General features: G+C 37.7%; 1 protein-coding gene across 3 annotated transcripts in view; it reads left to right on the forward strand.

Annotated features, from left to right (window-relative positions):
- Positions 1 to 23059, forward strand: part of LOC139478472 (uncharacterized) — a 71494-nt gene that overhangs the window by 28593 nt on the left and 19842 nt on the right. For 2 of the 3 annotated variants that reach the window (XM_071260946.1, XM_071260964.1), the window contains 8 exons: positions 6989 to 7029; positions 12644 to 13055; positions 13686 to 13802; positions 16271 to 16317; positions 16506 to 16625; positions 17962 to 18081; positions 22286 to 22408; positions 22537 to 22611. In XM_071260946.1, coding sequence (XP_071117047.1) covers positions 6989 to 7029; positions 12644 to 13055; positions 13686 to 13802; positions 16271 to 16317; positions 16506 to 16625; positions 17962 to 18081; positions 22286 to 22408; positions 22537 to 22611 — 1055 coding nt within the window. The remainder of the gene's footprint in view (positions 1 to 6988; positions 7030 to 12643; positions 13056 to 13685; positions 13803 to 16270; positions 16318 to 16505; positions 16626 to 17961; positions 18082 to 22285; positions 22409 to 22536; positions 22612 to 23059) is intronic. The other variant, XM_071260957.1, reaches the window with a different exon arrangement.

The raw sequence follows: 23059 nt of genomic DNA on the forward strand, positions 1-23059 counted from the left end.
CATATAAAAACATGAAGACAAAGTCATTGTGAAAAAATACATCTCTCAGAAGTGTGTATTTGATCCATGTGATGGATCTGGCATCGCTGTGTCATGTCTGGATGGTTGCCAAGGGAAGATTGTTTTACAAGTTTCTGTAGAGTTGACAGGACAGGGAATTGTGAGAGGGTGGTCTACAGCTCATTCTATATATGTGTCTGTCCTGTCCTGTCCTGTCCTGTCCTGTCCTGTCCTGTCCTGTCCTGTCCTGTTCAATTGGGTTGAGGTCTGGTGAATGAGGTCATGCGTTATCATCCATGAGGATAATGCCTAATCTGGTTGCACCAGCATACAGGCTAGCTAACACATCCAGAATTTCATTCCTGTAGTGCACACCTGTCATCGTGTACCGCTGTAGGACATGGAGATCGGTTCTTCCAGCTCTACTGATCCCACCCCAAATCATGATTGAGCCCTCTCCATAGCAGTCATGTCAATTCAACAGTGAAAAATACTGGAGACCAGTTCTCATCTGTCAAATTGATCTGACCAATCCAAACATGCCTGCCTGTGATGTCTGGTCAGTGGGATGCGAATGCATACCCTCCATGAGACCAACCTCATGAAGACGATTATGTACTGAGTTTTAACATTAACACATCTGGCGTTCTGCAGGTCATTCTGGTGGCAGTCACCAAACGTTGACGTCTTGCAACGATCTGTTATAGAAATCTGTCCGCTGTGTTTTGGAATGTCCAAGCGTCTGGTATCGATTCCATGCCCTGATAATCCAACTTTGGCTGACACCAAAGATGTTTGCAGTGTGATGTTGGGTTGACCAAGTGTACCTATGCATCTGCCTAATTCTTTGATCTTCAAACAACATTTATGTTTGTTTGTTGTTCAACGCTGCACTCAGCAATATTACAGCTATATGATGGCTGTCTGTAAATAATCGAGTCTGGACCAAACAATCCAGTGATTGGGATTAATGACATGCATCAACCAAGTCACTGAGCCTGACCCCCCGATCCCGCTAGTCGCCTCTTAGGACAAGCAGTCACTTTTTACAGCAAGCGTGGGTTACTGAAGGCCTGTTCTACCCTGGAATCTTCATGCGTCAGCAACATTTATGATACTGAGTGGGCATAAGTGCATTCAGTTGTTGCAATCCTCATTAGCAAATAATGTTATGCTCTCTGATAATGATGTGCAACGATTCTGTCACAATCATATTTGACACCTAGAAACACCTGAAACAACAACTTATGTGATGAGCTAAAAAACAAGCAAAAGCCATAATATCAGAGGATTTAAATGCCTCACAGGTTTTTCATACAGGAAGGTTTAAAGATTGTGTGACATCGATCAAGTAAAATGTAAACAACTTCTAGCTGACATGACAGTCACCATTCAAAACAAACAAAGGACAAATACAGTCTATATTTATTTGTAACTGTAAATGAATTCCAGTTTATTGTGAAACTTAAATGTTTACATTTTTTACATCGCCTCTACAACTACAAAGCCTATGTTAAATACAGTTCACTTGGCATTGAGCTAGTTTATAATGACTTTAAAAAAAATCCATGCTGCTATTCTTGCACGCTAAACAAGTAAATCACGTACCATGTTGTGTTGTCTTCTCAACAAGCGATTTCTCCTGTTACCATACATTTTTCTCATTTTCATTTCGTAACTGTGTATGTAATGTATACTAGCACTGTTATATCCTGGTTTTTATATTAGCAACACTACTTACAATTTGTAGGTGTTTTATGATGCATGGTCTAGCTTGTACTCAATCCCGAAAATAAGCTTTTCAGCAGTGAAGGTAACCAAAGTAACAGAAGGAAAATGCTAAGAGTACACATTTACATCTATATTTCTATTAAGTCTTTGAAAGGCATTTAGAAGTGATACACATAAGGAAGAGAATTTATGGATGTCAACTTTTTTATTATGAGGAACACAACTTTTGGAGTATATGCCAAGTCCTTCCAGGTGAATGAATGCAATGAGGCAGAGAGCATATACAAGAATTGTATAATAGAATTGTATAATAGAATTGTATAATAGGTGATGGGGTTCAACTGATGGAAGATGGTGTCATTTATCTCTCTGTTCTGGTGGAGGTCTTTTAGAGTCTTTTTATGTTGGCATTCTAGTTTAGCAGTGGGGTCTTTCTTGATGATGAGATAGGTGGTTTAGTCAGAGAGGGTGTTGTTGACGAGCTGCAGGAAATCTGGCGTGTTCTGCTTCTGTTATGGTGTGTGTTCTGCAACACCACCCAGTACCTCTCCAGACTTCTAGCTCCCTTAGACAAAGATGGCAAATCCTACATCAGTGACTCCTCCTCTTTTGTCAACAATATGAAAGAAGCTAACCTCACAGGCACCATGGTCAGCTATGATGTAATCGACCTCTTCACCAACAACCCTCAACAAGAAGCACTTGACATCCTCCACAACAAGCTGCAGTATAGAATCAATGACCAAGACAAACTCACCATAGACAGCATCATCAACCTAGTCTCTGGCTGCTTTGCCACATCATCAACTCTTCAAAACAAGAAATGCAAAACAGATATTTTTGGCCATAAAAGTAAAATTAGCACCAGCACCATCACAAGGTTGGTTTCTACAGCATGGGTCAACACGTGATTGTCCAAGGTCGGGAACCCGCTCCCCCCAACCCAAGATCGCTACATCCGACTGTGCCACCTACATGAAAGGATGACCACAGCAACCTCAACTGCATCCCAAATACCCGGACTGCGCAGAATCTCCGACTAGGCCGTACGAAACGGTTTAAGAGCAGCGATATACGAGCAAGATGTCATTTCAGCGCATCATATTGAGTCGACAACATCATCAACAACAACTGCATTGGTGTCGTCAACACAGGGTATGGCCTCAACTGCAATGGAGAGATGTCTGGTTCAGCGATGAATCAAGATTTCTCCTCTGTCGAGGGGATGGAAGAGCACAGGTCTACAGACGTCAGGGAGAATGTTACGCCGGAAACTGCATACAGGAAGTGGACAGGTTTGGTGGGGGTAGCGTTATGATGTGGGTGGATATCTCTCATCATGGCAGGACAGGTTTGGTCCATATCAATGGCACCTGTGGGATTAATTGGATAAACGACTACGCTGACATCAACCACAACCCCAGACGTTGCAGCAGTTGGTTTTGCGTTGCAGACCGAGTGGGCTACCATTCCCCAGAATGTGATTCACATACTCATCTCTTCCATGGGCAGGAGATGTCAGGCCACTATCGATTCCAACGGGTGATGTATGTGTTATTGATGGTAGCTGACTTTCATCTTGGACTTTTCCTATGTACAGATAACTGAGATGACTACAATCACTAAGTGTCCTCGCCACAACGTTTTGGCTTAATACCTTCTATGGTTCCTCATATAAATGTATTTTCCTACCTCACATAAATCTGGCTTTCGTTTCATTTTTTTAAGAGTATGCTTTACTTTCCACAACAAGATCTACAAACAAATGCATGGACTGCCTATGGGCTCCCCTCTATCTCTACTTATTGAAATCTTCATGACATTCTTCAAAGAATCACATAGCACAGCACCATTGCAACCCCTCTGCTGGTAGCAGAAAGTAGACGACACATTCACCACCATAGCCCACCAGAATGACCACACAGAGCTCCTAAATCATCTCAATGCCCAGCCTCAGAGAATCCAGTTCAATAATCCAACCAACACCTTCCATTCGTAGAAGTGTCCCTCCAAACCACAGATGATGGACCAAGAACATCAGTGTACTGCAAGCCACACAACTCCTGCCACCATCCCCAGATAAAATCCATTTGCCACCCTGATGCCCTCAGCAGTGAACTGGACTATCTAAGTTTCCCTTACTTAGTCTCTAAAACCTTTTGCAAGACCCTCAAGAACTCTGATTCCAGACCCAAACCTGCTCCATCACCCATCAGAATCACCATACCCTACCAAGCCCCCGTCACTCATCAGATTTCCTACCTCATCAAGTACAGAGCCAACATAGATGTCACCTCATCTAGCCTCAAGTCCCCCAAGACCCATCTACAAGCCAACGGTAGAGGCACAAGCAGCATAAATCCAAACCCCTGAGGATGTTTATACCAAATCCCCTGCAACTGTGGCCACCAGTACAGGTGGAGAAACCCTCAGACTCAAAGAACATCAGACCTCTGTCAACAAGCAAGACCTGAAATCCAATATTTCCGAACACATCCTCAAGAACCAAGACCATACCATCATGTGGGAAGCCACCAAAGTCCTGTCTACCAACAACAACAACTGGTGACAAAGAAACCTACAAGAAGTTGTTGACATCAGGAGACACAGGCCAGCCATGAACCATGACCAGGGAACCTATCTGCCCTGTGCCTGGGACTTATTGCTTTGATCTTTGTTGGCATTCACATCCAGCTGGCTTACATTTGCCTATTGCTAATCATTGCCATTTATCTGTTGGCATCCCTTGTTAAAGTTTCCACTATTTGTTATCTTATTATGTTTGTTGTTCTTACATGTACATATATATGCTCTCTGCCTCATAGCTTTCCTTCACCTGATGAAGGAGTAAGTATATACTCCAAAACATTGTGTTCCTCATTATAAAGATGTTGGCATCCATAAATTCTCTTCCTTTTATTTCTATTAAGCTGCTAAATATTTCATATGTTTAATGTGAAAGGTTAGCTTTAGTAACTATGGATAACTACAGTTGGTAAGGCAACAGATTACAGCATAAGCCATGTACCAATTGTGTGACATCAACTGACTCATATTTTAAATATTTTATATTTTGATATTTTTTTCACTTTTGCCATGCTCCTAAGTTTTCAAAATACATTTCCCCCCACTGAAACCATTTATATCCTTAGAAACTACTTGACCAATGAAGCGGGAGCCTCACATGCTTTTTCTCCACAATGATGACTCCTGATCTTGTTCAAGAGGTTTGAATCCAATTTTCAATATGGCCAACATAGCCGCCGTATTGAAAAATATATTTGCCACCATTCCTTGGCCATGTACAAAATATAATGACATTTTTTTGTGTGTATCATCATGTGAGAATGAACACTCCATCTTAATTTTTAATTAAATGTTGGGCTTTTTAGACTATTTTGAAATTATCTCAAAATTCATAATTAGCTATAGAAACATCTTCTCTGAAGTGGCCAGACTGGTAGAGCAGAACTTTGGCACGTGTGTTTCTCCTTATGATAACATATTTTGTTGAAATCATTAAATTTAAGTGTTTGTGTTAGTTTTAGTTTTCTCAATATTTATGCAGACAACATTAAAATAACCAGGCTGACATAAACTTTTGTTAAGTGGCTATCTTTGTTTACTAAATATTCAGTTGAGCCACAGTGCTATTGCACATATCATTTCATCAAATATACTTAACTACAGAAAGTCCAGGATTTCCTTTGCTTATTTGTGTGGATATCATGTCATATTCTTGTGGGGGTGTGTGATTAATTTCCATAGACAATGATCCGAAAAGTATTATTAGCAATATGAAGCGGATACTTAAACTGTTAGTTGTCTGGTTCATAATTTGAAAGCCGGAGCCATTATAAATTAATTATTAGCTCTGAACCCCCATGTCATTGAAACTGTGAGCTTCAAACATTGAGTTTGGTAGGTCAGCCCAACCATTTGACTGGATTCATTCATGATAGACATAATATCACAGCCTTATAAGCATCAGTAAGTTACCTTTAACTTTAATGTAATTTTAAAAATGTTTAAGATTTTCAGGGGAATAGAGTCGGTTATTTTTACATATTCAAGAACCTTCATTGTTAAATCTCCTCACATCTGCTCAACTGGCCTATGTAAAACCACACAAAGTACAGATGGCTGGCATTGACATCTACTTTCATTTTGTGTACATGGATTTTCAGAGGAATATGTTTGTTCTGCCATTTGTTTTTAGTTTGATGAGACAGAAGGTGATATTACATAAAACTGTATTGAAACTTGTTTGTAATTCACGTTACTTTTATGTATCAATGCAAATACATCATGTATATAGCTTTGTTACAATGAATAAACCTACAGTAATAAGGTATCCAGTCTGTTTATTTTTGTTATCAAATAATATCCTTAACTATTTCAGTACTAATCTTGAAACCCACTGTAGTAGGACTTTAACCTGTTGACTACAGGGATCAAGTTATTAGGTTAGCTACAGTGCCATTGCATTATTTTTGCAATTATTATCACAATCAACCCTTCTTAGAAGGTTATATGTCATGCACATGACTTAAAGGCTACAATTAATATCTACCTCCCAATTAAATCAGAGGATATTCCTGTAGTCGTTATTCTCAGTTTCCAAGATACACATCTGTATTTAAAAGTAGATGTTAAGAAGTTATCGGCCACACAACCAACGTCTAGTTGAGACTTGAAAGGGTTTCTTGTCCTGAAGAGCTGTGCTGGTAAAGTATATGGATGACATCATTTTCTTTTTTATGCTCATGATCTAATGGAGCCAAGAAATTCTCTCCCTGACTGTTGAATTTCCAGCAGTCATGAATAGTCAGGACGTTTGATACAGATTACTTAAATAAGAGTATGAGTTTACTAGTCCAAACTTGTTTCTTGATGCCAGTTGGGACATCAGTAGATTTGGTCCTAATATATGGACTATTATTCCCTGAGGTTACTAAACTGATATCCTTTCACAAGCTTCAGACTAATGACTAAAATTCATTGTAGGATGCTTGTTAACACATTTGCTGATGAAAGTTGCTTTGCGTGGAAAAAGGGCTAGCTGGTCCTCCTATATTGTGGCTTTTCAATGCCCCCTGGAACATAAAGTTGAACATTTGTCACATTTGTCTTCCAACTATTACTTTTTTCAGCTTATCAGAAACATCCATTCAAAGAATGACCTTGACATTTATGGACAGACATTTTCAATGAATGATTCCTAATTCTAACATTATGCATTTTTTATTTTTTCAAGCCAACAAAAAGCAGATGAGGATGCATCCAAGAGGGTGAAAGGTTTGTGTCTATTTTAACTGATCAGTGTGCCATAGAACAAAAAAAAAGCTTACTTAATTAGTGTTTAAGTTGAAGTTTTTATGTCATTATTAACTTTATTGTCACCCCAGGATTAAACCAATTGTGATATAGAGGCGAAAGTGGAAATATTTTGGATTTATTCCAGCACGGTCATTGTATTAATACACTATTTGCAGAGTACATTTAGACCACAAAACAACTGTTTTCAATCTTATAATTTATTTATAGTGTTTAGTTTATTCGACATACAATACTTTACAAAGATCATGCATAGTTTGGAATCTTGGTACTGGGGTGGTTATGAGCAGCCAGTGAAACTGGACTGCCTTAGGATTTTGTCAGAAATGGACAGCTGCATGTGAATCCTACTTTATATCCTGATCAGGGTCTTTGATACTGACTAGCCATCAGCTGGTGGCAACATGTTAATGAATGTCCTATCAATCTACTGTAGCCAACTATAACCATGGAGCTGACATGGCTGTTTAGGTAAGGCTTGAGTAGCATGCTGAATGGGAAAGTTAAAGAACCTAACATTGAAGATATCATGTTTGCCATTGATATTTATGTCTTGGATCTTTCAAACATTTCCTGAAAATGCCTCTGCAGTTAGGACAAGTACCATGATCACATGCAGACCAATATAGATTTAACTTATCACTTGGGAGATGACATCTCATGACAACCAACAGACATTAATCAGGTATCTCTATTGATATCTTTAACCTTATGTTTGATCTGTTGTTTGATCCTTATCATGAGCATACCTGTAGACTGTATAAAGGATGATAAGCATACATGGTGAAAAGAAGGTTCAGTTAAGAAAAATAAGCATACATGGTGATACAAAGGTTCAGCTGAGGATAATGTGCATGCATGGCAAAAAGAAGGTTCAGTTAAGAATAATAAGCATACATGGCAAAAAGAAGGTTCAGTTAAGAATAATAAGCATACATGGCAAAAAGAAGGTTCAGTTAAGAATAATAAGCATACATGGTGAAAAGAAGGTTCAGTTAAAAATAATAAGCATACATGGTGAAAAGAAGGTTCAGTTAAGAATAATAAGCATACATGGCAAAAAGAAGGTTCAGTTAAGAATAATAAGCATACATAGCAAAAAGTCTACAAGGTTCAGTTAAGAATAATAAGCATACATGGTGAAAAGAAGGTTCAGTTAAGAATAATGATCATACATGGTGAAAAGAAGGTTCAGTTAAGAATATTAAGCATACATGGTGAAAAGAAGGTTCAGTTAAGAATAATAAGCATACATGGTGAAAAGAAGGTTCAGTTAAGAATAATAAGCATACATGGTGAAAAGAAGGTTCAGCTGAGGATAAAGAGCATACATGGTGATAAGAAGGTTCAGTTAAGAATAATAAGCATACATGGCAAAAAGAAGGTTCAGTTAAGAATAATAAGCATACATGGTGAAAAGAAGGTTCAGTTAAGAATATTAAGCATACATGGCAAAAAGAAGGTTCAGTTAAGAATAATAAGCATACATGGCAAAAAGAAGGTTCAGTTAAGAATAATAAGCATACATGGTGAAAAGAAGGTTCAGTTAAGAATAATAAGCATACATGGTGAAAAAAGGTTCAGTTAAGAATAATAAGCATACATGGCAAAAAGAAGGTTCAGTTAAGAATAATGATCATACATGGTGAAAAAAGGTTCAGTTAAGAATAATAAGCATACATGGTGAAAAGAAGGTTCAGTTAAGAAAAATAAGCATACATGGTGAAAAGAAGGTTCAGTTAAGAATAATAAGCATACATGGTGAAAAAAGGTTCAGTTAAGAATAATAAGCATACATGGTGAAAAGAAGGTTCAGTTAAGAATAATAAGCATACATGGTGAAAAGAAGGTTCAGTTAAGAATAATAAGCTTACATGGCAAAAAGAAGGTTCAGTTAAGAATGATAAGCATACATGGTGAAAAGAAGGTTCAGTTAAGAATAATAAGCATACATGGTGAAAAAAGGTTCAGTTAAGAATAATAAGCATACATGGTGAAAAGAAGGTTCAGTTAAGAATAATAAGCATACATGGTGAAAAAAAGGTTCAGTTAAGAATAATAAGCATACATGGCAAAAAGAAGGTTCAGTTAAGAATAATAAGCTTACATGGCAAAAAGGAGGTTCAGTTAAGAATAATAAGCATACATGGTGAAAAGAAGGTTCAGTTAAGAATAATAAGCTTACATGGCAAAAAGAAGGTTCAGTTAAGAATAATAAGCATACATGGCAAAAAGAAGGTTCAGTTAAGAATAATAAGCATACATGTCAAAAAGAAGGTTCAGTTAAGAATAATAAGCATACATGGTGAAAAGAAGGTTCAGTTAAGAATAATAAGCTTACATGGCAAAAAGAAGGTTCAGTTAAGAATAATAAGCATGCATAGCAAAAAGAAGGTTCAGTTAAGAATAATAAGCATACATGGTGAAAAGAAGGTTCAGTTAAGAATAATGATCATACATGGTGAAAAGAAGGTTCAGTTAAGAATATTAAGCATACATGGTGAAAAGAAGGTTCAGTTAAGAATAATAAGCGTACATGGTGAAAAGAAGGTTCAGTTAAGAATAATGATCATACATGGTGAAAAGAAGGTTCAGTTAAGAATATTAAGCATACATGGTGAAAAAAGGTTCAGTTAAGAATAATAAGCATACATGGTGAAAAGAAGGTTCAGTTAAGAATAATAAGCATACATGGTTAAAAGAAGGTTCAGCTGAGGATAAAGAGCATACATGGTGATAAGAAGGTTCAGTTAAGAATAATAAGCATACATGGCAAAAAGAAGGTTCAGTTAAGAATAATAAGCATACATGGTGAAAAGAAGGTTCAGTTAAGAATAATAAGCATACATGGCAAAAAGAAGGTTCAGTTAAGAATGATAAGCATACATGGTGAAAAGAAGGTTCAGTTAAGAATAATGATTATACATGGTGAAAAAAGGTTCAGTTAAGAATAATAAGCATACATGGTGATAAGAAGGTTCAGCTGAGGATAAAGAGCATACATGGTGATAAGAAGGTTCAGTTAAGAATAATAAGCATACATGGTGAAAAGAAGGTTCAGTTAAGAATAATGATCATACATGGTGAAAAAAGGTTCAGTTAAGAATAATAAGCATACATGGTGAAAAGAAGGTTCAGTTAAGAATAATAAGCATACATGGTGAAAAGAAGGTTCAGTTAAGAATAATAAGCATACATGGTGAAAAGAAGGTTCAGTTAAGAAAAATAAGCATACATGGTGAAAAGAAGGTTCAGTTAAGAATAATAAGCATACATGGTGAAAAAAGGTTCAGTTAAGAATAATAAGCATACATGGTGAAAAGAAGGTTCAGTTAAGAATAATAAGCATACATGGTGATAAGAAGGTTCAGTAAAGAATAATAAGCATACATGGTGAAAAGAAGGTTCAGTTAAGAATAATAAGCATACATGGTGAAAAGAAGGTTCAGTTAAGAATAATAAGCTGACATGGCAAAAAGAAGGTTCAGTTAAGAATAATAAGCATACATGGTGAAAAGAAGGTTCAGTTAAGAATAATAAGCATACATGGCAAAAAGAAGGTTCAGTTAAAAATAATCAGCATACATGGTGAAAAGAAGGTTCAGTTAAGAATAATAAGCTTACATGGCAAAAAGAAGGTTCAGTTAAGAATAATAAGCATACATGGCAAAAAGAAGGTTCAGTTAAGAATAATAAGCATACATGGTGAAAAGAAGGTTCAGTTAAGAATAATCAGCATACATGGTGAAAAGAAGGTTCAGTTAAGAATAATAAGCTTACATGGCAAAAAGAAGGTTCAGTTAAGAATAATAAGCATACATGGCAAAAAGAAGGTTCAGTTAAGAATAATAAGCATACATGGTGAAAAGAAGGTTCAGTTAAGAATAATAAGCATACATGGTGAAAAGAAGGTTCAGTTAAGAATAATGATTATACATGGTGAAAAAAGGTTCAGTTAAGAATAATAAGCATACATGGTGAAAAGAAGGTTCAGTTAAGAATAATGATTATACATGGTGAAAAAAGGTTCAGTTAAGAATAATAAGCATACATGGTGATAAGAAGGTTCAGCTGAGGATAAAGAGCATACATGGTGATAAGAAGGTTCAGTTCAATGTAGCTGAATGTGGAGTCATCCCTAAGATGACACCCTTACCTTGTCAGCTTGCTGACGGGACTCTTTGGTCATATGGACAAGGCGTCCAACTTCTGATCAGAAGGTCCATGGTTTGAATCCCATCACGGGACTCGGAAGTTTTATGGCCACTACATTGGCTGAGCACGTTCATATTAAATTTGAGGAAAATAGGCCTCAGTACCCTACTATGCGGCCCAGGATGTGCCTTCTGTTGACGGCGCAGTATGCAGCAGGACGTGAAGTCATCCCACAGATGATATCCTTGAATGACAGGGTTAACCTCTTTGGTTATATGGACAAGGCGTCCGACTTCTGATCAGATTCAGTGATTCGAATCCCATCCTGGAAATTTTATTGCCGCTACATAAAGGAAACACATGCATAACTGGGCATTTGCTACAAATAATAGCCAGGAGCCAATGAAGTTTGCAAGTATCATTCTTTGTAGCAAATGTCCAGTTATGCTATGCTATCCGACTTAAATACTGCAAATGTAAACAAAATACAACACAAATATGCTCCATGGAAATGTCATGCAATACATTCATAATACATGAGAATCTTTAACTTCATGCTTCGATATCAGTGTTTCATTTTAATTGGCATGTATATTTGTACTGCACATGCATTTTGTGCGATTTTATCATTGTAGCCAGCATTTGCTTAGAATTACAGGTAATACATCTCTGTATTTTAAGTAAAGAGTCATTGTCCACCATCAACTTTGGCTGTTGTAGATGATGTTGCAAAACAAAATGTTTGATAAATACTGACCATATTGGATGAAACTTGGTCTTTTGTGTATTTTGTAGCAATTGGAGCCAAAGGGAGCTATGTGTGTGTGTTTTTCTTAAGCACATATATTCAAGATGTATCAATTATTGCACTGCAGATATATCATCTGTTATGTGTGTATTTAGATTGGGATTTTTATGTGAAGCAGTAGGTTTTTTTTGTCCCTGCACTCTGCAGGGTATGTCAGATGGTTTTCTGACAGTAAGGACTACTGTTGAAATGTCAGGTAATTCTATATGATCATCAGTTTTGCCAAAAGGGGAAAATTAATACATGAGGACATTACTCACTGAGAATCCCTCTACCTGGCACTTTTATGTTAATCTTGTGTAAGATCTGACCATAATCAATATTGTACTCCTGTTAATACTATAATTAACTATTTTGGGTAATATACTGAACATGTTAATGAATTTGTATCATATATGTTACTTTTGTCTGCAGATGCGTTATGTAGAATCATGTTGACTTTAGGGGGACAAATATGCCAGTACAGTCATTCTACTGGTAGCAGCATGGGCAATAATTACCTGCAAGAACCTGTTCCAGGGGAAGGTATACCAGTTTAGTTTGATTGATACATCCTTGTAATGAATTCTCACCAAATACAAAACTGAATGTAACTTTGTTACTTCATGTCAGAATTGAAGGAGATAGAAAAACGCTTGCAGTCAATGGAAACCGGCTTTAAATGGCTGCACCGCAATATGAACGAACAAATAGACAGTGCTCGTGGTGATATGGAGAAAGACAGGAAGGAGATCCGTGAGTTCACACAAACAGTGCTAGAGACTCTACAGAAGAAGGAGCAAGAGCAGCCGTCAACAACAGAGCATATGCCATCCTCTTCACCTTTAGAGATCTCACAAATACTAAGCATGAAGGGAAATGATTGGAGCAGTTCAGCAGGAATTCATCCCCAAGTACAGACTGAGGGAATGGCATATGTAGTGGAAACAATGAGAAGTGATCCTTCATTCACAACTAAGTCAACTGATAAACCAACACCTGCAACTGAACGCAATGAATCCCCAAGTGCAGCGTCCCCAGAAATGTTGGTGCATTCCTGATTTATATTGCATGACCGGTAATAGTGCTGTGAATATCTTGTGTAACATCTACATTTTGCTTTTAGTGTTAAGTGTATGCTGGATAGGAATAGGTCCCTTGTCTGAAGTGTGGAGTGGATGATCACAATGGCTGCTGAGTATGAACAACCCCAAGTGCATGTTGTCAGACACAGACTATCAGCTGTGACTAACTATGTCTCCATGCCCCAGTGGATCCATGCACTCAGCATTGACCACTGGTATGTCTGACCCAGGCCAAATTACATGCATGCTGTAGCAGTAATATAGCTGACTGTAGTGCATAAGGCAATTTAGCCACTCCTCATCATTGGTCTATTAACGTATGTGGAATGATTCCTCAATGTGTAGACACAGTGATAAATTGCACAACCTTGTATGCAAAAATACACACAAATGTTACAAATTTTCCTAAGGTCATTTTCTGAGGATAACTGGTATCATAAAACATGTCAAAGTATCAGAATAAGTTATTGTAGCTCTCTGTACCATTCCTGCTCCAACATATACACAGCCAACATCATGGAAAGTATATATTTTTATTGATATCATTAATCAAGCATCTTATGTTTTCTGCTTTCATTTTTATTTTTCAGTGCTGAGGAAATACTGAAGCCCCCAGGTAAAGAGGAACATGTACCAAGACATGGTTCAACTGCAGAATCCTCGGGAGGGGACACACACACCATTTCTTCCAGGGTTGAACAACCAAGGTACGCTTGCCATTCTGTAGTAACATCATTACTGTTACTCTGAAATGTTATTTCAACTTGTCTTTAGTGATGGTGCCAATCCCCCTTCCCCTGAATCCCAAATGCCATCAACTTTATCAGTCTGAGTCTCACTTGCACACCCTTTAATCCCAAATACCACTTAACACAAATCTCAAAAGGACAGGTCAGAATTCACTCAACAAAGGCAGAATGTTGACCATGAATGAACACCTTCCTAGGTCATAAAAGAGTGCCATTTGAAGGTAGTTTACTGAAAAAAATTATATATATCTGTGTACCAAATATGTTGTATTATTTGCATCCTGCGTACAACACTGCTGTTGCCCGAATACCCTCTAAATAGACCCCGAATCCCATGTACCGAAAAGGGGTTGGCAGCCTCATTAGTCACTAATGGTTCCAACACCCAGTTGACCATCATTGACATGTCAACTCTCTTCTCAGACTAGCTCCTGCTAGTGCTTCCTCATTCTGTTTGTTTGTTGCTTAATGCAGCAATATAACAGCTGTATGATAGCGGTTTGTAAATAATCAAGCCTTGACCAGACAATCCAGTGATTGTTATCACAAGCATTGATCTATGCAATTGGTATACAATGACATGCATCAAGCAGGTCAGTGAGGCTGACCACCCGATTTTGTTAGTAGCCTCTTCAAACAAGCATAGTTGCCTTTTACTTTGCTGATGGTAGGGCGAGGGTGTGGAGGCGCCGTTATGACTGTTACGCCCAAGGTTGTGTACAGGAAGTTGACAGATTTCGAGGCGGAAGTGTCATGGTGTGGGGTGCTTTCTGTGGCAATGCACGTTCTAAGCTTCTTGTCATCCGTGGCAACCTCAACACTGCTGCTTACCACCACCAGGTACTGTCATTAACAAAAAAAGAAAAACACAAGAAAACAAAAGTCTTTACGGCCATTTGTCATGCCACGCCTTTCAAATATGCAACGTGAACGTGCCATCGGCATGTTGCAGACGGGAACGTCCGTAGCTGAAGTCGCAGGGATGATGGGTTGTAGTCAACGGACTGTATATGATTTACAGACGCGTCTACAGCAAACAGGTACCACCGCTGATTGCCCTCGGCCAGAGAAAACACGTGTGACGTCACATCCAGAGGATCGTCAGATTGTCTTACATCACCTCCGTAACTGATTTTTGACGGCTACATCAACCAGAAATGAACTGTTTAGGGGTAGACTGATTGCGCAAACTGTTCGAAACCGTCTGAGAACTGCTCACCTTCAAGCACAACGGCCATACTGCAGGCCGATTCTGACTCAATTACACAGACGTCAACGTCAATGGTGGGCACAACGACACTTACGAAGGACTCAGGGGAATTGGAATCATGTCGTCTTGAGTGATGAATCCCGATGTAATCTTCGATTTGCTGATGGTAGGGCGAAGGTGTGGAGGTGCCGTTATGACTGTTACGCCCAAGGTTGTGTACAGGAAGTTGACAGATTTCGAGGCAGAAGTGTCATGGTGTGGGGTGCTTTCTGTGGCAATGCACGTTCTAAGCTTCTTGTCATCCGTGGCAACCTCAACGCTGCTGCTTACCACGAACAGGTACTGGCACCAGAACATCTGCCTTTTATGGCAGCACATGGACCTGGTTTGATCTTCCAACACAACAATGCCAGACCCACACAGCAATTTTGACAAGAAATTTCCTTCAGAATGCGGGAGTCAACGTCATGGACTGGCCGTCAAGGTCACCAGACCTCAATCCCATCGAACATGTCTGGGATGCTCTTGGTAGAAGTCTGCGCACTCTCCAGAACAAACCACAGAATTTGCAAGATCTTGGCACCATTTTGCAGCAACAATGGCGTCGTCTTCCCAATCATGTGTTCACAAGCATCACAAGGTCCATGCGGAGGCGTGTGGCAGTTGTCAACGCACATGGTGGCCGTACACGCTACTGAACTTGTGTGCCATCAGATTCTCATGCTTGGGACTTATGATTTAAACTGTTGATGTTATTACCGAATACCGAAGGTGCTTGGAACAAATTATGGTTACCACCGTTAATTAAAATCCTTCTTTGGACATTACTGATTAAAAATTACCTTCTCTGATACATTTGTCCGTTGTATATCATATATGGGATAACTTTTAATCATGTGAAGTTTTTAATTTGCCTCAGTATATTATGTATATTACAATGAAATGTAATACAGTTTTTCTTCACTTAATCTTCCAATAAGCTCACTGAATTATGTTGTTCTGATTCTAAATCTGACATTCTAAGATATTGACTCATTTTGAGGCCAGTTAAACTACCTCTTGTTTGCCAGTTTTCCAACAGTATATATTCAGTTGAACATGGTTCAGGGATATGTTTCAATTTTTGTAGAATTATCCAAATGCAAAACTGATCAGTTTACTCAGGATTCAAAATATATCTCTTTTGATATGACTATGAAACAATTTTTCTTCACAGTTTTGAAGAAGAAATAGCATCTGTGGACAAGAGCATTCCTTCAAAACGTAAGTAAATGTCAAACTTATTAATCCCAAGAATCTTTCATATGGGGACATAATCATAGGTTGGTAAAAAGGTTGGTCAATGCCTGATATTGGTAAACTGTGTACACATATAAACCCATCATTAATAATTCAGAAGTTAATTCATCTGTCATGTAGCTACACAGTAATTATATCTGATGGTTTAACAGAAGTGTACGAAGAGGCTGAGCAGCTTCTGAGCTCCATGAATGTAGCAAGTGTTGGCCGGAGCATCTCCAGTACAGAAGTCCGGCGCCTCACTGAATCTGTTGCCAAAGCCCTTGTTGATGGTAGGTTCAGGCTTAGAACAATACATATACCGGTATGCATATCACAGCGTCAAGAAAAATCACTATGAATAAGGTCTTCAGTAAATAGTTTCTCAATTCCGACCTATTAGAGCATATTTTATCCAGTTTTTGATGTGGTTTCTGAAAGAAATGGATCAAAGAAATATAGCATGATGGAGGACAATGTAACGTGTCCTGTATCTAGTGTTACAACATCAAAATTGGCATATGTAAGAAGATTCTGACCAAATTTGAATAGATTTTTGGAGAACCATGTATGAGGGCAAGGTTACCGGAGGTCATACTTTGAATCATTGAGCAAGTAACAGAAACATTTCTTTTTAGCTCATCTGACTGAAAGTCATGTGAGCTTTATGTCTTGGCCTTTTTGTCCGTCACTCATAATCCACTGCCTCCATGAAACTGAAACAATCTCTTTAAAGTCAGATCTTTGTGCTCACTACAAGCTCACTACAATTCGCAAAGATCTGAGGACATCACATTACATGTCATGTCAGAATGACCTTTCACTAACTTTGACTGACCAATGAAAGTAGTAACAAGAAGTAAACATTAACCAATCAGAAAGCAGCTTTCTCAAGTTTTACCGGTTGGGTGGCATTGACCCCCAAACTTTTGAAGAATGATAAAATAATTTCCTTTGTAGGCAGATTTATCTGAGAAGAATAAAAACATATTTATTTATGAGAATCACATTTTATACATCACCAGTTTGTTTGTTCACTATAAAAACTATGAAAAAATGTCCCTGGTTCAAAATATGACATATCATGGTCATTTTTTACATAATGCTGATATGTCATTGATGAGGAAATACACAGACTGTTGTTTGAGTGATGTTTATTGACATCACAGTGGTAATGATGTCACAGCATCTCACCATTTTTGTGTTGACCCATTTAGCTCCTCGACACAATGTTCAATATGGAGGACACTGCTTCTTATCCCTACAAATTACTAAAGTTGGATAACCAGGAGTGTTTAATGAGTGTGTCCTACAGATGTACAGACCAGATGTGTCGGAAACCCCTGGGAAGTAGACACATTCTGACACTCATTTATATAATCATTATGACACATGGTCATCTAGTAATTTTCTATCTGTTTGTCACAATAAAGGACTTATTGAGTATGTATTCAATGTTTTGGTTCCAGCTTTATGCTTAAATCCTTACAAGGACAATTGTATGCATATTTGTTTTGAGATATGACATACAACTTTTATTTATAATCTTTGTGTGTTCTTTAAACCTGTAATTAATTATATATTCATATAAATAGATATTGTATAGGAATTATATGGCTGTTTGTCTAGATAATCCACCACCACCAAGAGCAAAGAGTATGGACACTCTGTTATGTCTGGATGTGTCAGACAGCATTGGTCTGTCAGGTTTGGAGGAAGTCAAGCAGATTGCCAACGACTTTGTAGATGGTAAGTATGTACATGGAACTTATTCTGTCTCTGTATTCTTTATAAACAGGGCATTTTTAGAATTCTTCGACACTGAGGTGAAATACTAAGTGGGTTACACCAATGAGCAATACTAGAAGATGAGAAATTCAGAAATTGGCTGTTTTTAAATGTTTAAACAGTATTCAATAGCAAGTGTTTCAAAAGATCAAGATTAGATCTGGTGTGGTCATCTAAAGAACATGGTTTACTGAAACAATGAATGGAGTTGTGATTCTGATTGTCCAGTTTGAGTGACGAGTACAGCTGACTACTGAAAATATTTCCTGTTATGCAAATTAGTATCAAAAGTTGATGTAGCATTTGAACCAAATCTGGACGGATTCACTTTTTGAAACTGATCATGTCTTCTGAGGTAAGTATGCTGTAAGAATGTGACAGGTTGAGCTTGATTTCACTTTTAAGATTTTATGATCAGTATCAGTATCACTACAGGACACTTCCATTATTTCTACAGTACACATATAGAGTGGACTATTCCATTATTTCTACAGTACACATACAGAGTGGACTATTCCATTATTTCTACAGTACACATACAGAGTGGACTATTCCATTATTTCTACAGTACACATACAGAGTGGATTATTCCATTATTTCTACAGTACACATACAGAGTGGACTATTCCATTATTTCTACAGTACACATACAAAGTGGACTATTCCATTATTTCTACAGTACACATACAGAGTGGACTATTCCATTATTTCTACAGTACACATACAGAGTGGACTATTCCACTATCCCAACAGCTAAATATATTTTGTAACTATTTATGAAAATGCAATATAAGTCCACAAGCTCTAGCACTGTGAATGAAATAGCCATTTATTGTGTATGAATCATGGCTGCACCTAAAATGACTCACAAGGTTTCGCGAGCAATGAACTGTAACTGGGATTTCTGTGGCATTACCCATAACATGTCCACAGATGACACCAAAGACGGCTTCTGGTGTGAGGCTTCTGTTTATTTGTGAATGAGCAAGATAGACACCCTGTAATAATAAACAATAGATAATATAGCATATGCATATTAATATATATCATATCATCATCAAAGCAATAACATAATTTCTGTTACATTGCTTACAACCAAATACTTTCAGATGATATGAGAGAAATAGCTTATAATACATATTGGATAAAATAGTTACACATGTGATGTACTTCTATCATAGATAATAAAGTAATATACAATGCACACATGCCCTATGTGTGGCACAAGGGTTTGAAACGTGACACACTTCAACTGTCACTACTTATGATATATGTTCTGCACAAGAAAGAGCAGGAATAAATATATATGCATAATATGCAAATACTTAAAGCGACAAGAAAAAAGCATTACCAAGTGCACAGACAAATTACTATGCAAACCAAATGCAATGAAACAAATATCAAAATGCATAGTTTGTGCATTTCCATAATGGTAGACAATAATAGATAAACTTTAGCATATATACAAGATAATATTAAAATACACTTTTGAACTTTACTTTCTTAGGTTAATGTTCCACCTCTGAAACACATTCATTCAAAACATCAATATTCATACTAATATATGATTTAATGTAAATATATTAATTACTGCTTAGGCTAAAAAAATAATAGTCTTGGTTCTCCGGCACCGCCCGCATCATCATAAAGTTCGCTGCACATTTCGTTTTTATTTCAATTTTTAAAAAGATATATAAAAAATCCTTAAATATTCCAAGTCCAACTTGTATTCCAGTATTTTACTCATCAAGGAATACATTTATGTAGGGAGGCCCTTTCCCAGGTTGATTGTGCACAATTGTTTTATTGATTACACAACTGTTTATTGGTTACATACTTATTTGTACAACAAAAAAAAGAAGAAAAAGACACCACCTGCCCGCACTATATTTTCAAAAACCATTGCCTGAGAACCAATTCTTTGATTTTTTTAAGCCTTAGATGCTTATTAATAATGCCGAACCTTTGATTACTATTTAATCCTATCTAGAAGTAAAGATAGCTTATAAACTAACCTTTAGTGATTATCCCGAAATGCTCCTGATGCAGTGCATAGTGAAAGTGGCAATATGGAGTAAGAAGGTAGAGTTTGAATTTGGCCAATCACAGGGTAGCTTGGGGTGTGATTGATCCGGACAAAGAATGTAGTATAGCTTGGGATGTGATTGGTCACTAGAGGCCTGGGATAAAAACTACTTGTTGGACAACAAAATACATAACCATCCTGAAATGCCAACAAACCTGTGTTGAATATAATTCAACAGAAACAAAAGCTGAAATAGAAAATACTTTCAAAAAGATATAATACAAATATATACACCTGCTACAGAACTACAAATTAACGAACAAATTTCAAAATCCCTTGTTCATTATGACCATGTTTTACTGTGTTCACTGTTGTCAGAACAGGATCTGTCTTCCTATTTTAGGCAATTTATAAGTTCTTGCTTTCATTATGCTTACAAAAAAGATATTAACAGGCAAATTATTCTCATTTCATATTTTGATTGTGAATTTTGACATGAGTCAGCGAACCAACATAAAAATAGATTTATATTTGTCTAAGACAGAGAATTATTCAGGCAAAAACCAAATAGCAAGTGCTGTCAGTTTTAAATGATGTAATTGATGAATTCAAATTATATATTTTGTTATATACTCAACAACAAAAGCTCCTGTGACACCAATATTTTAGTGTATTTTTGAAACAAGTAAAGTTTGGTTTTCAGTATTGTAGTACATGTATGGAATCAAGTCACAAAAACGCAACTGCCACAGAAAAGCATGCATTCCATGCAAAAGTTGACTTTTATGCAAGCCCCATGCATTTCACTACGAAAGAATGGGTATAAAAACGTGCATTAACGGGATTCCATATGCTTTGTTTAGCATCGTGCTGACAACAACCACTCAGAAAAACAACAAAATTACGCAATTATTCAACATTACGAAATGCCAAGCCTGTCTGAAAATGAGCGTCTGCGGGCCATTGGTATGCTTGAAGCAGGATCGAGTCAACAGGATGTTGCAAGACAATTTATCCACAGAAACACCATTTAGTATTTATGGCAACGTTGGCAACAGACCAATGCAGTCAGAAACCATCCTCGGAGTGGCAGGCCACGCGTAACCAATAATTGAGAAGACAACTGGATTCAAACAACACACCTACATCACATCTACAGTGGTGCAGACAGCGTCTATGCTAGACGGCCATGCAGTGGGGACAAGTTCTATTCACTGACAAGTCTCATCGATGGACGGATTCGAGTGTACCGACGTCGAGGTGAACATTACATCAATCATTGTGTCATGGAAGAAGATCGGTTCGGGGGCAGCAGCGTTATGGTGTGGGGTGGGATTACAGCAAGACAGAGGATCTGTTTGATAGTGGTAGGGGGAAATCTCAATGGACAGCGCTACCGCGACTAGATCATCGGCCCTGTTGTTCTACAGTTTTTGCGTCGTTATGGCCCAGGCATTACCTTTCAACATGACAACGCCCGTCCTCATATTGCTCGACTTGTTCAGTATTCTCTTCAACAAAACAACGCAAAAGTCATCCCCTGGCCGGCTCGCTCACCTGATCTCTCACCAATCGAACACATGTGGGATGGGATGGATCAGTGCCTTCGACGTCAACCACGTGTTCAACTCCAGGAACTTCGAAACATGCTCCAGCATGTTTTTCCACTTTGTGCGACGCCTGGTCCATTCCATGAGATGAAGATGTGTTGCTTGCTTCGCAACCAGAGGTGGACACACACGCTATTGATTTGTAAATTGCCATTTTGGCATGTTCACGTTTTTTATGAAATCACACTTTTTCTGAAGTCAGTATGGCAAATTAAACCATTTGAACACTTATATGACTCTTTTTTCTGTTGCCAACCAAAATTGTTTCAGATTTGGTAAAAAACATAACTTTGCATTAAATCTTATTCAATGTCACAGGAACTTTTGTTGTTCAGTATATTATACATGTTGAAGGACTACTGGTGGTTTTTCCTAAAAACTTCACTTCACACAAAATTACTAAATCAAAAGCGTGATTTCTTTTTATCAATTGTTGGATTTTTCCCTTTTCATTCCAGTTAAATTTGGGGTCTACTTATCAGTTAGATAATAAATGTCATCTGATGATGATTTTTTTTTTCGATCTCAGGAATTGAGGACATAGCTGAGCAGCACGGACTGGAGGAGAATGTGGGCGTGGTGTCACTGGGAGGAGGAGCCAAGGTCGTCCAGCAGCTCACCAATGACTATGGAGCTGTCAGAGATGCTATAGGTCAGAACATAGCTAACAGATATCATAGCCCAACTGTTTAATGTGATGAAAGTAGTACTGGTCCAACTAAGCGCTGCTCATGTTCTCATTAATTAAGCTTTTGTCTCATTAATATGAATGTGTTACAGATGATTTAGTGTGTCACGGAAGAAGTCCAATGTTTGAAGCACTCATGGTATGTGTTGCAGCCATAAAAGGACGAGGTATGAAATTTTCTTTTGTTTTCACGTTGTAAAATATATTTCCCATTTCAGGAACAGTGATTAACAGGTATAATAAGAGTCACATGTTTAGTGACACTGTGGAATGTTCTCCAGTTGTGCTGACTGTGACACGGTTCACTTGAAGTTATGTATTATCACACACTGCAACATTTTTGTATTAAGGTAGTTCTTGATGGATATGTGTTCTAATATCTAATGAAACTTTCATTGAAACCCATTCGTTGTCACCAAACAGTTACATGTTACAAACATACATGCACACATTTTATCTCGACTTTTCAGCAACTGTGCCATGGTTCTCCATTGCAGCAGGTGGTTATGTGACTCACATTTCAACGTAACACTTTCCGAGCAAAGTAGTGCAAAGATTCATTGAAACAAAATTGTGAAATTAGTATGAGACTTGACTTTAATATCATCATAGTTT

Source organism: Haliotis cracherodii, unplaced genomic scaffold (assembly GCF_022045235.1).
Source record: "Haliotis cracherodii isolate W230 unplaced genomic scaffold, xgHalCrac1.p SCAF_1, whole genome shotgun sequence".
NCBI lineage: Eukaryota > Metazoa > Mollusca > Gastropoda > Lepetellida > Haliotidae > Haliotis > Haliotis cracherodii.